The sequence below is a fragment of the Neolamprologus brichardi genome, chromosome 8 (assembly GCF_056152115.1).
Source record: "Neolamprologus brichardi isolate AB-2024 chromosome 8, ASM5615211v1, whole genome shotgun sequence".
In the NCBI taxonomy this organism is placed as follows: Eukaryota; Metazoa; Chordata; class Actinopteri; order Cichliformes; family Cichlidae; genus Neolamprologus; species Neolamprologus brichardi.
Window position 1 is genome coordinate 27,235,453 of NC_142111.1, and position 14,529 is coordinate 27,249,981.

Consider the following 14,529-nt stretch of genomic DNA (forward strand, 5'->3'; position numbering starts at 1 on the left):
GACTGATGGCCTTAATATACAGACTTCCGACCTTACGTTTCCCAATTTTCCTTTAAGTTATTTTGTTATTTACATTTGGTCTAACAATGATCCTTATTGCTGTTGTTTCTCCAGTGCTGTCTTCCCAACAGTTTCACTGGATGGAAGCGTTCGCGATGTCTTCTCTGGCGCTGATAACTAGCGTCTGTCTTGTGTCGGTGACGTAAAAGACGGATTTAATGTGACATGACCATCAAACAGCAGCTTTGTGAAACATTGGATACGTATCGGATTCAGCACCACATACGAAAGTGACCCAGATCAGATTTGAAAATACCATGATGGGATAGATGGTCGCAGAGGGTCAAAAAGGTCAGATTTGATGCCTTCGCCTGCAGCGTGAACGTAACCTTAGTCAGTGTTGTCGAGGTTCGAAGAACAGAAGGACTCGCAAATAAGCAAGAATAAACTAAAACCACACTTAGTGGGAAACCAGAGCTCATGAACATCATCCAAAAACACGGGGCTGATAAACAGACACTGTGACTCAAGTGAAACTCAGGCTGTATAAAGAAGATGTGGGAACAGACAACTCACTGAGAACGTGATGAAGGACCTAAAACTGAACAGGGACAAAAGACCGACAGCAGGCAGAGAGGGAACTAAATGAAAAAGACCTCGACGTGTACAGGAAGCACAGAGACCAGCGTAAAGCACCAGATCAGTGACTTTAATCCAGTGTTGTTTAAATGTCACAACAGAGTCGCCCCAGAGAGCTTTTACTGTAAGAGAACTCATAGAGACCTCGAACACGCAGAGCTGGTTAGTTCACAGCCGTGTGGTGAGGTCTGCAGTGATGCATTTAAACTTCACAGCACGGAGGTGCTGCAAACCAGCCACCACAGCTCAGCTAACAGCTGGTCAAAGCCACAAAGGTCAGCTGATCACAGCTGCAGAGGAAGTCTACGGCAGCTCGTAATACAAATTACGACTCATTTCTAAGAGGGGCTTTCCCCCACGCTTAAAGCCCGCTGCGACGCAGGAGAACCTGGCAGAGGACGCCCTCTGACCTGAGATCAGTCTCAGTGCTCCATGGTGAAGGACGTCTGCAGGACAGACTCACATCCTGTGTGAGTGCTTTTACCTTCACGTTAGGAAAGAGGCTGAGGATCCACACAGGGAGGACTCGTTCCCTTCACTGTTTCCTTGTGTGGGAATAAAAGCTGTGATACTATCACACTGGTCCATGCTGTGAGTTTAATTAAAAGAGGAAATAAATAGAGAACATCTGTCACACCTGAGGTCATACAGCAAACTGTTGATTGTGCAGTTGTTCCAAACTTCAGATTTAATTTGCATCCTTTTAAAAGAGGCTGTGAGGTGGGATCATCTCATTAGTCGTCCACCTGCTGCCTGCACTCCGCTCTTCTTCTGCCTCTTCCTCAGCTCCAACGTTCCCTCTAATGTTTCATGTGTCTGAACACACAAACTCCCTAAGCTTGGACCACTGTGAGCAACAGCAGACGTGTGCACTGTGGTCACGCCAGCATCCAATCATCCAAGTTACATGTTTATTAAAGTAATCTAATTACAGCATTTATGTTAGACTACTTTAAGTTAACTGCTTTATCCCACTTACAATGACAATTTAAAAAAATCTTGTTCATGACCTGTAGCATGTTCACACTATTGACTCCAATTTTGAAAACACAACTGGGCCTGAAGCTCGGTCCTCTCTGGCACAGCTGGCTGCCGGCAGAGCCCGCGGGCACGCCACTGCAACCCCCTCTGGCCTCTGCTCCGAGGCTGCTGGGTGACCTCTTGTTTGGGGCTCAGCTCTTCCCAGGAGGGTGGCACGGTTCCCCCCTGGTGCTCCTTCTTGGGTCCTCGTACTCTGGGGCCTCTGGATGTCTGGGGCCTGGATCTCCTTCATACCTGCTTCATGCCCTGGGGGGCGGGGCTATGGCTCTCTACACTGCCTAGCAGATCGTTACATGGAGAAACCTTTGGAATACAAGCGTGCTGATCCACACAGGTGTGCACAGACGTGGACTACACCTTTCTTGGCTGCTGCCTCAAAGCACATTGTGCGCTGTCTGTCTTGCGTGCTGCACAATAGCGTTTAATATTTAGTATCTATTGTTATCTACTGTTATCTATTGTTAGCTAGTTATTGTGATGGTGCTGTTTTATTATGTTGCTCTTGTTTGTTTTCTTATTCTCTCAACAGGTTATGCAGGTGTTTTCTTTTTTCTTTTTTTTTCTTTTTTGTTTGTTTGTTTACGTTTCTTTTTTCGCTCTCCCCTCTGTTTGTCTCTCTCTCCCTCTCTTTCTTTCATCCTATCCCCCAGTCATGTCTGTCCCATTTGTAACAACTGAAAATAAAATAAAATAAATACATAATTATAATAAAGGTCAATCAAATGGACCAACATGGCAAGGCAAGAATTAATCCACCTGATTATGGAGCCGCTGAACTCCGTGTGGGGTTCATGTCATCGTGTGTCTGTGTCCTGTTAATCGGACAACACTAAGCTTGTCACGCATCGTGTTTGCACATGTGCATTTTTGATGAACCTCTGGACTTTGATGGAGCCTGATGGGAGATTAGCGTGTAGCCAATCTGTCGCTAAGCTCTGCTTTCACTGCTCTGACATCAGTACGATCTGCACTTTGTGTGGAAACACAGCCAGCGTTAGCAGGTAAACAATCACTTTCATTTATCACGAACCACCTCAGCCAAATAATGAGCTAATTCATTTAGCACCTTAGTGCTGAAAGCTTTAATTATGGGGGTTTACTTTCATTTCATGACAGAAAGAAAGTGTGAAATCATTTGTCCCGCACGGCGCTCCGGCTTCTTTGTAAATTCCTGCTAATCATCTCCACCAATGGGGATAAAAATCCCCCAAACTGCAGTCAGACTGTTTAACACCTGTGTGCTCATTTAAAAATCAGCACTTTGTGTTTGTTTTTCTCTTTGAGCTCATTTTATGGAAGAAAAGAAAAGAGCTTCATATGCTGCGCTGTGTGTGTAGTTAGCTGTGAGGCCCAGCAGGGGGCAGCAGCAGCTCCACTCTGTGTGTTTAAACAGTCAGACACAAAGTGAGGACGCTGTGAAGGAGGAAACACGGCCGACAGGTTCACCTGCTCAGGTGACACACGAGCGCAGCACGCACAGGTGAGCTGAGCCTGAGTGAACAACATGTAACGACTCACTCTCTGTCGATGACCAGGCAGGTGACCGGCTCCGTGGCAACCACGTTGGCTGTTCTGACATCCTCCCTGTGGACCACACACACACACACACACGCACGCACACACACACACACACACACACACACACACACACACACACACACACACACACACACACACACACACACACACAGGTTATGCTGAGGCTCCGAGACTGCACCAGTGTAATGAAATATGAATGAAGTGCTGTTTTCCTGCACGAGCACTGCTTTCAATTCGACTCGCAGATCCTTTAGAGGCATCTGTCACGGAGGAGACCTCGCTCTGCTCCCAGGCAATCATGGGAGCGTGACACCTCAAGGCTCGAGGCTAACGAGGGGGAAACGGATGGATCGGTCATGCAGAGCAGACCCTGACAGACCGAGTAAGAAGATTTTATCGCGGCTCGGGCTGCTTCATACCGCTGCTGGACTCCTGACTGCAGCTCACACTTTAACAGCCTTCCTCACGTTCAGCAGCTGCTTCCCCCTGAACATCCATCAGGCCAGACAGCTTCGTGTCCTGCTGCTTGCTGAGGTCAGTCGACCGGCAGGTGCTGGTGCTTCCTGATTGGTTCTGGGATGGCCGCCCGCTCCCTAACAGGGTTCAGGTGAAGAAGGAAAACACGCCTGTTCTTGTTCATGTTTCACTTGAGCTTCATGTTTGGTTCACGTGTTAAAGTGGAAACCAAACCATTGTTTTCCTGCTCACTGAACATCTGAACACCTTCAGCTCACCTCCATCTTTAAACCCTTTCACTCATGTTGCTCTCCCTCTGACCTCTGACACTCGTCTCCACCCACTCCACCCTGCACCACCCTCTTTGACCCCTGGTACTTGAACCCATCCAGCTCCACCACCTCTCATCTGTCTTTTTCTGGATTTTTATGAAATTTGTTGCTTGTGAAATTTTGATTTATGAACATATTTCCCAAATATTCATGTTTGAATCTTTTTGAGTTTGTGCTTCGTGGTAAATAACACGACGGGGCAGAACGTCTCCACCCTCCCACAGATGGAGTCTTTCAGGGTTCAGCGTGCAGCTCAAAGACGCTCAAAGGGAATCAAACCGACGACCTCGGGCCACAAATACCCAACAGGTGAGAAAGCTTGCACCTTTATTTCTTTTGATTTTAAAAAGGTGAAGCTCGCGCTGTGTTGGGTTGGTCCACATGACGGAGCGATGCAGGAGAGTCCTCCGAGGTTGAACGTGGACTTTGGCCTGCGGTGAAGCTGCAGCCTTTGATTCAGCCTCCTGCTGTCTGAATAAATGAGTCAGTGTGAGCTCATCCTCCTTCCAGCTCTTTACAGAAAAGCTCTGAGACCGAGGCGCTCACACTGACACTCGCAGATGGGCCAGTGTGTAAACGGCGCTCCGCGGGGAAACAGAAACACTTCAAACCAATTAGCAGCAGCTGTGATGATGGCAGGAGGTTAGCAAAGCGCACACATGTTCCGACTTCACATGTGCGGACTCTGACACGCCTCATCTCGCTCCACCTCGAAGCTCCTGAGCCGCCAACGCCAGATTCTCCTGCAGGTGTTTTAGCTGAGACGAAATCTGTTTGGACAGGACGTCCTCACGAAGATGGGAAACAAGCGTCCCATTAAAGTGCTCCCGGTGACCTCATTTCCTGTCAGACTCACTCAGAGACGGCGTTATGAGAAGTATGTCCACCCTGAATGACCTTTCACCTGTGCAGGTGCAGCCCACAGAATCCTAAACATGTCGGTGACATCATCATCCTCCCTGCAGCGCCACCATCTGGACACTGATTCTGCTCCCTCCCATCTCACGTCGCCCTCAGTCTAAAACCAAACGTTTTAGCCCCTCCCCCCTTTTCTGACTGGCTGGCCCTGACAAACAGAAGGTTTGATGAACTGTCAAAAACATTTCCTTTTGTCCGTGTGAGCTGACGTCTTTCAGGGCCGTCAGAGTGAACTGAGCTGCACCTTCTGATCTTCAGAGCGAATTTTAAACCAGCCTAACGTAATAACACAACATATTTGGGTCACGTGACCTTACCCCTGTAGTGCTCTCTCTCCAAACCAGTCTCCCTTGACGAGCTCCCTGAGGTGTATCGGCTGCTGGGTGGCTGAATCCCCCTGGGTCACATTCACCTGTGAGGATGTATTGGAGGAGGATGAGCGGGCAGATCCGTCACTAGGAAACGAATGAGAGGAAGACGAAGAGGAGGATGGACTGACCTTCCCTTTGCTGATGATGAAGAAGGTGTCTCCTCGGGCTCCCTGTCTGATGATGTACTCTCCATCCGAATAATGAGTCTAAACCCAGAAGACAGCGTCTGATTGGAGTATTTACAGGGCCACTCCCACAGAAGAAGACGAGGGGGCGGGTACAAACTCACCTCCTCCATGACATCCGCCAGTTTGCTGAGAGTTTCCTCGGGAAGACTCTGGAAGGTGGGAACGCTGCGGACACAGACAGGAATGATTCAAACTTAAAAGTTTGTTGTGAAAAGATAATAAATACGAGATGAATTGAGCCACGTTCCTCCTTGTGAGCTCCTCCTTGTCTGACCAGAGGACCAATAATGCAACTGTGAGTAACCACTGTGGAGGGACGTGAGGATTTGCGACATATACAAATGCAACGATATGTTTGTACTTGTGACGGTTCGACTGAGCATCGAACGGTAACTTCAGGTCAGCGTTCAGAGTTCACGGGCGTGAAGCTGCGTATTTGTGAAGCAGCACAAACTTTTAATCTTCCCAGCTGAGCAGCTTCTGATCGATCAGCTGATTCAAACAAACTTAAAGTCTGTAAAACGGCCCAGAAGACGAGAACACGATCACGTTATGAGACTCTTTCTGTTTCTCACTGATGTTACAGTACATATTTATATTATCACATTTATATTGTTTACAATGTGAATATTATTACAACCTGAATTGTTCTGGTAAATATATCAACACATTTATTCCATTTTAGTTTTGAAATGTTCTCATTTATAATGAATGAATGTCTCACAGGAAACAGCTGCTGGACTCCTGGTTGGTGTCCTTCCACATCTGTGCACAGCTGTATTGAAGTATTACCTACATGTGCTTTACTCTCACTGACTAACAGACTAATAAATAATAAATGTAATTAATAAACAAAATAAGTTTTATAAGCCTGAGAAGGTTTCTGGGTTTACTTGTAAAGCTTTTCCTAAACTCTGCGGCATTGATGGCAGTTTCTCACCTCTTCAGGAAGTCCATGTACTCGGCGTGTTTGATGAGTCCGGTTCTCATCATGATGGTCTGGAAGCACTGCCGGTCGATGGCCCACAGCTTCACATGGGTCAGAGCTACGAAACACACATGTAGCATCATGAGCATCGACAGCTCCGCGTCACTTTGACTCAGTTAAAGGAAACATGCTGAAAGGATGCAGAGGGAAGGATCTGTGGCTGCTGTGGAAACACATGACGACCTCCGGTGTGTACAGCCAGTGATGGTGTGTGTGGTCTGAAAATGACACACACACACACGTGATGAAAGTTTTGTGTCAAACAGTCTGCACAGAAATTTCTTCATAACAATTTTTATCCAGAAATCCCTGAGGCAAAGTTGTTGCTTAGTAACATGAACCATTACAGCTGCTAAAGTCCAGCTCGTTAACTGCAGCGTGCGCATTAACAGTGGCGTGCACATTAATAGCAGGTGGCTGTTAACAGCAGCGCGCTCATCTACAGTGAAGCGCACATTTACAGCGCCATGCTTGTTAACAGGAGCACGCTCATTTATAGCGGCGTGCTCGTTAGCAGCGGCGTGCTCGTTAGCAGCGGCGCGCTTCATTTGGTTAACAGATTTCAGCTCTTTAAAAGTCACATCTCTGACTCGTGTTTTAACAGGAAGTCTTTGAGCTCATTAAACACAGTTTGTCTGCTCGTTACCAGCAGAGCGTTTCAGAGTGCATCTCACGTCCTCGACTCCAATTAGTCGTGATTTGATCCATTAATACTGAATATCTAATAGATCTAATGCAGCCTGAAGGAAGTGTTTGTGCCTGAGATGCTCGGTGCTGATAGTAAAAACGATTACACCTGGAGACGACGACAAACAGCTCATAAATGTGATGCCGTTTATTTGTCAGGGACTGCTGGATCAGATTGACTTATGCTCATTATAAAGGTTTACTCAGAGTTACAGAGAGCAGTGGACACTACCAGAGAGAGCACAGTCATTTCAAACGGACCAATCACTGTGTAGGACTGGGTCCTTTTTGTCTGGAGTCTCAGATCTGCGTGCTGACATCAAGGTGACGCAGGTTTGATTCCCCAGACAGTCGTAATGTTGAGCCAATGAGAGGAGGACAGAAACGAGGCAGTAAGCGATACTCTGATATCAGGAACCCGCTGCTGTGATCAGTGTCTGAGGACCAGCAGCTGCCAGGTTTTACGTCTGAGCAGCAGCCAGAGCAGCTGTGTTTGAACCTGGACACATCGTTCAATCAGATCAGGTCAGATATGCAAAACTCTGACACAGGAAACTCTGACACAGGAAACTCTGACACAGCTCACGCACCTGATCTGGTGTAGTTGGTACGTGGTGGTGGGTCGTATGAGTGTTCAGGTTACTTTAGGGGTCGTGGGAGCTCACGCTGTCAGTGTGGATCCGGACGCTTTCAACATCTGTTAGCCATCCCATAAACTCCAGCACCGATGCTGAGACCGAGGCGGTTGCCATGGGTACAAGTCATCCACCTGAAGTTGCTGGCAGTTACCGTGGCGATGCAGAGACTTGCTCAAACTTCCTTCGGTGTAATGAGCGGAGGTGTGAGGAAACACGAGCACACAGGGATGGATTTTCTGTATACAGAAGAGTCTCACTCCTACTCCCACACCACTCGCTCTGCTTTCCACCTTTAAATACTATCTTTCTGAGACTAACAAATAAATTATATATTTAAATAGTAAACACACAATCTTTGTTTCTGTAAGTTTGTGATTAATAGTCTAATCGTTTACATGGTTTCTGGAATTAAGAAGCTTTAGCTGGACGCTCTGTTACCACAGTGACCTCACAGCAGCCATATTATTGGTCACATGATGTCATTAAAAATGCTCCAAAAGGCTCAAGCAGCACAAACATGGTCCAGAGCTCCAGTGCAGCCAGCAGACAGCTAGCTGCTACAGCCACCTGTATCACCTGTCAATCAAAGAGGCCACGCCCCTTAAAAAGCAGACAGCTGAGTTAAAAAACAGGTGTTATAAAGGATTAAATGATCCATAGAGACCAAACATTTTGTGCATCAGGCTGTAAAAATGTTTATTTTAACATGGGACTCCATGGGCACGGACTCACTGCTGCCCCTGCTGCATGTTGGAGGAACTGCAGGTTGTTGCTTCAGCGCTGACTTCATGTTTCAGCTGCAGAACCTGAAACTCAGACTGATGATGAGCTAGTGCATTACACCACATTACCTTCTCTGTGGTGGCGTCTCAGTTGCTGTTTGGCCATTACTCTTTATTACTTTTTCCACTGCTTTATGACCTGCTGCCTGTTGCTATGGAGATACCAAGTGTTTCTGTAACCACGGAAACAACGGGAGACCCTCAGAGCAGCAGATACGACGGTCTGAGCGGAGTTTACAGTGCGAGTGTGATGCAGGGGGGCGGACGGACCGTTATTAACATCTATTTATAACTAACCAGAGTGAACATCAGAATCTCTACAGTGCGTGTGCTGTAAAGGTCAAAGGTCAGAGTTATTCATATTCAGAAGCACCTTCAGTCAGGTCAGGACCACAAACAGCTACAGAAACACTCTCAGGCTGTTTGTTCTCAAAGGGCCGGAGTCTCTGTGTGATTCCAGGGTGGTGTGATTCCAGGGCGGTGTGATTCCAGGGCGGTGTGATTCCAGGGTGGTGTGATTCCAGGGTGGTGTGATTCCAGGGTGGTGTGATTCCAGGGTGGTGTGATTCCAGGGTGGTGTGATTCCAGGGTGGTGAGATTCCAAGGCAGTGTGATTCCAGGGCGGTGTGATTCCAGGGCGGTGAGATTCCAAGGCAGTGTGATTCCAGGGCAGTGTGATTCCAGGGTGGTGTGATTCCAGGGTGGTGTGATTCCAGGGTGGTGTGATTGGCCTGCTTGCTTGACACCTGAATGATTGACGTTTCTGACCCACCTGATAACAGGAAGCAGGCTCAACTACAACTCTGAGTTTGTTGACCCTGAGCTGAGGGAAGCTCAGGTTTGCTGTCCCAGGAGCAGCGTTAACTTCAACTCTGAATCAGTTACCGTGGAAACGCACTCTGCGGACTTATCCATTTATTTCCTCAGCAATGACGTTGCTGTCAGAGTGAATTCCTCTGCAGAGGCTTCTCCAAACACGCTGTTTACGGTTCAGTTTCAGTGTAAGGACAGAGGCAGCCAGTCCAGACTTTCTGTCTGCTCCTTTGATACCGTAGAATCACTGTGACCAAAGCTCACCTGTCACAGGTGAGTATCTGAGAGGAGGCGAGACTTTAAAACTGAAGCAAATGTGATTAAAGTGAGTTTTTAAAAGCAGCTGCAGTCTGACTGTAATCTGATTTCATGTTCACATGTGTTCACACATCTGGATGTGTCTGAAAATCACCTAACCCCCTCTCATTCAGTCGACTCCAGCAGGTCCACAACAGATCAGGATCAGGCCTGGATGCTGCTTCGATCCATCCTGGACCTGTGGATACTCAATCCTCACTCTGCCAAAACGATCCTGAAATATCCAGAATCAAAGACTGATTCCAACAAACTGCAGTCTCAGCAGTTTTAATGTTTACGCACTAAAATGTTCTTCACAGAGACACAGACAAAGTAAGGATGAACTGATGACATTTTTAACAAACTATCGCCTCCTTTAGCCCCACCCCCTGCATACACCCACTGAACCTGCTGTAGTCTACGTGTCCACCACAGCAAACATCTGGATCCGCCACACCGTCAGCTCCAGAGCACAGCTGGAAGTTTGTCGTGCTGTAAAAACTCTGTGGAGCGTTCAGCGTGTGCTGTCTGCAGGGAGAGGAAGTCTGAACATCAACCGCAACTCTGACAGCGTGCGTGCGTGTGTGTGTGTGTGTGTGTGTGCGTGTGCGTGTGCGTGTGCGTGGACCTCCAACTTTTTGTCGGGCCTTCCTGGTAGACCGCTTGCTGAGCAGCAGTTGCCAGGCAACACCATCCGGTCAGGCAGTGAGCTAAGTTTTGGCATCCGTGTCTCTTGGCAGCAGTGTTGGGTTCGAGGGGATTCGTTTCCATTTGCAGAAGCTTTCTGCTCGTTATCTTCACGCTCACACGGAGCTGCAGCTGCAGTTTATCTGCTTTAATCCTCTGCTTTTACACCACACGTCAGCACGCTCTGCAGCTGTGCTTCAATTATTCACACCAGTTTATTACACAACACAAAACAGTCGGCTCTAATGAAGACGCTTCAGCGAGAAGGTAAACCAAGCCGACATCAAATGTGCTGCTAAAAGGAAGTTCAGAGCTTCCTACATGGGGAAGAAATCCTCAAGGGTTCGCTTGGAAATCTTCAAAGAAAACGATTCCAGAAACTCTGAAGATCAAAAGTCCTCGGATAAAGTTTGGAAAGCCAACACGGACAGCCAGCGTCTCTGTGCATCAGCAGGTTTACAACCATCTGCGTAACAGAGTGAGCTCCAGCTGTCAGGTCCAAACAGCTCCCGTGGTCTCCACAGGTTTTTACAAAAGTCGAAAACACAAACCAAACATCTTTGATCAGCTGGGTGTGAGAGCGTTCCCTGTTTTGATTTGAAGCTGCTCCACAGCCACACAGACCGAGTACAACCGAGAGACATTCGGAGCACTGTTAGCGAACACAGAGAGGTAAGAAACAAAGATTCCCCGAGAGCGAGGGAGTCTGAGAGGTCCCAAAGAAACCCAGAGGACTCTGTCAGCGGCTGACGGCCTCGCTCTCGTCAGCAGTCAGCCTCAAGGATACTGGAAAGTTGGTGGTTCGAGTCCCGGCTGCTCCAGTCCGGATACCAAAGTATCCTTGGGCGTTCATGAGTGCACATGTTAGATGTGTGAATGAATGAATTTCTTCTTGTTTTAAGTTGAAATATGAAAAGTTTCTGATGTGATGTTGATCACCGTAATCAGAGTGTGGATGATGTGAGGAGGCCACCAACATGAAACATCCAGCTCCCATCAGATGTGACATCATTCTGACTAATGAAAACTAGACCACGGTCGTGTCCAGATTCATGGGCTGCATCCTCCTGAGGACCCGGCCTTCGCGGTCTACGTGGGTCGGGTCCTCAGAAGGTCGGGTAGGCCGGAAGTAAACAGCTGTGAAATTGTACGGTCGAGCCTTCTGATTAGCGTCACCTCTGTCTCGGTGGAGTTTAATAAACTCGGCCGTCTGCTCCTTGCTATCTAAAATATAACAGGACACTGGAGTAAACTCTCGACCGTCTCACACGTCTGTTTAATCAGTTTTCTGCTTGACGTTTATTCAGCTGTGTGAAAACCACCCGAGGGATTAATAAAGTTTTATTTTATCTAATCTAATAACTTTAATCTCAGCCAAACCGATTTACTCACGAACAAACAAAACACTGAAAAAAGCCCAACAATAACATTTTTAGGTTGTCTAAGTGACTTATATATTACGTTTAACCCGAGCAGCGAAAGACCGCGGTGATCTGAAAATCATGTGCCGCGAGTTGTGCCGTTCTCGGCCGCATCAGTGACCCTCGAGCTCCCGGCGAGCTGTGGAGCTGGTGGGTAACAGACGTCTCCGAAAACGTCGAAGCACTTTTGCAAATATGCGATATCTTGATAAACTGAGCAGATATTTGAATTCTGGGATATGGTAGGCCACGAAGGACACACCCGACCCATCCTTCAAATTCGGGGAAAAGGAGGACGCCTTTGTCGGCTGCATTCGGAGGAGTCTATGAATTTGGACAGCCTTCGGCGCGTCGCTGTGACGTAATCGGTCTACAAATGCGGCCTCAGGAGGAAGCAGCCTATGAATTTGGACACGACCCATGGCTAATATTTGATTCATCTGGGTGTACAGGTCAGAGGTCAGAGTTCACCTGCTCTATGTCTTTGCACTGAACTGACCTGAGGTCAGGTATGAAGACCAACATCAGGCTGTCAGTACTCACTCTGCACCGTCGCCGTCCTGGTGCAGTTGTAGAGGATGGCGAGCTCTCCGAACACTTTGCCCGGTCCCATCGTGCACAGCTTCATCGCCTCCTTCGTCACCTCCACCTTCCCCTCTGGGCGAGACACAGTCACACACAGCAGGACAGAGAGAGAGAGAGAGAACAAAGACCGTCAGGCTCAGCTTGTGTTTCTTGTTTTCTGACTCAGAGTTTTGGCTGATACAGAAACAGCCTCGTGAAGGACAGGTGCACTGTGGGAAATGTAGGCTCTTTAATAGGCTGTGTTCTAACCTGCCTGACACAGACGCACACAGCTGAGCATGTAGATGTTTCACCTCTTTTTTAAGCACATCACTGTATTCATAGCAAACAATTCACGCTACCAAAGTTAAACTTGGAAACAGGTGTGGACACGCATCCTTTTGAATGTGTTTTTGCTGCACTTGTGTTCACTGCAGGCACAGTTTCTGTTTCACAAACGTCTTTAAGAGCACGATCATCTGATCCTGTCACTTTTATTTGACTGTAGTCAGAATCACATTTACGATCGCGTCCACGATGATCAAACGATGCTCTGAGTGCGATTCTCCTGCTTTGACTCCAACATGCCTCATGTTAAATTCCCACCACGAGTCCTTACAGCCACCTGTCAGACAAGGAGGCCACGCCCATAATGATGCATACAGGTGACGTATACAAACATTCTCCCCTCGTACAGCTGTCATGAAGGTGAAATTATCTTGTCCCTCCGCCTGCTACTGTAACAACAATAATAACTGAAGACAGAGAGACGCTTCGCAGTGTTTACATGCTCAGAATTCGTTCCTCGGTCTTCTGTCATCTGCACAGCTTGTGACTCCGTGGCGGTTTAACACGTTACACGGGGTCATGTGCTCACTCATAATGGCTGCCCTCTCTGTTTCCATCAAAGCCAGAGTTGAAAACAAAGTTTGCCCTGCAGTACTGACATTTGAACACGAGACCAACCCGAGCGTGGGACAGAGGAGGCGTCTGTTCACGCCGCTGCGTCTCGCAGACACATGAGAGTCAGCTGCTGATACTCACTGATTCTGCATTTAAATGCTGTCGATTGTACTTCACAGGACATACATATTACTTATTAATGCAATTTACACGTCGCTCTTACCGAGCGTCAGTGTTTTTAACTAACTTCATTTCTACTTCTCTTTGTTTTCTCTTTGACTTCAGAGTGGTTGCCATGGTGATTTTACTGTAGAAACCTGAACAGGTAGAAACAGGCCGCATCATCATCATCATCACAGGCTGTGTAGGCTCAGGCTGCTGGGCTGGAGTCTGCTTGGCTAGCTTAGCGTTAGCTGTGCAGATGTTAGCAGTATAAAGCAGCTTTTTCTGTTCTGAGGCCGTTTGCACTTTACTGTCTCGCTCTTCTCCGTCTGCACAATACAAACAACGCTAATGTCCACTCTTCTAAAGCTGGAACACTCTTCATTCTTCATTCTTCATGCACATGAACGGGAATCAGCTGATTGTAGCAGGAAGAAGAGAATTTCTGTGTCTATCGACCCAGCGTGCAGATAACCAAAGAACTTTTATAATGCAAGTAACTACATAATTGTAACTATATCACGTTACTGAAAAATGTAATGTGATTACAGTGCTGGTAACATTACAGCCCCTCTGAGGGAAGCACAGTAACAGAGAGCCGATGGTTCTCCGTCTGTGTGATCTCCTCTGATGTCAGACACTGTTTGGCATTTAAACACTGACATTTTAAATCAATATAGATGAAGACAGATTAATGGGAACTGTAAATGTCAGAGTGATCAGTGTCAACAACACAAACTCGTGTCATCGTCATGTATGATGAAGAGTCTCCCGTCTCGTCAGGGATGCAACATGTGAGTATGAAGAGAGCTCAGAGACTCAGAGGGCTTTCATGAAGGGCTGGTTCATTTTGAGCGGCTTATCTGGAGATTCAGCGACTCTGTTTCTGAGCAGCAAACCTCCGCCAACATATTTAATAAAAACACGAATATTTTTTTACTGATTTAGGAGAACTGAGCTTCAGTTTCCTCTTACTGATAAAAACAGCACCTCTGACACAGGAGGGAACCAGCTGAGCTTCACAGGGGACTGACGAGCTGATCGTGGCCAAAACCAATACTGCGTGACATTAAACAAAGGTTAGCGTCATCGATTAGCTGCTG

The 14,529-nt window shown here is 47.4% G+C and overlaps 1 protein-coding gene across 1 annotated transcript in view; it reads right to left on the reverse strand.

Moving 5' to 3' along the window:
- LOC102793949 (cGMP-dependent protein kinase 1-like) overlaps positions 1-14,529 on the reverse strand; it is a 54,505-nt gene that overhangs the window by 13,294 nt on the left and 26,682 nt on the right. Inside the window, exons 3-8 of the mRNA XM_087845026.1 lie at positions 12,341-12,454; positions 6,425-6,530; positions 5,586-5,649; positions 5,425-5,502; positions 5,243-5,337; positions 3,199-3,264 (exon numbers count right to left, since the gene is read on the reverse strand). Of these exons, the coding sequence (XP_087701152.1) occupies positions 3,199-3,264; positions 5,243-5,337; positions 5,425-5,502; positions 5,586-5,649; positions 6,425-6,530; positions 12,341-12,454 (523 nt within the window). The remainder of the gene's footprint in view (positions 1-3,198; positions 3,265-5,242; positions 5,338-5,424; positions 5,503-5,585; positions 5,650-6,424; positions 6,531-12,340; positions 12,455-14,529) is intronic.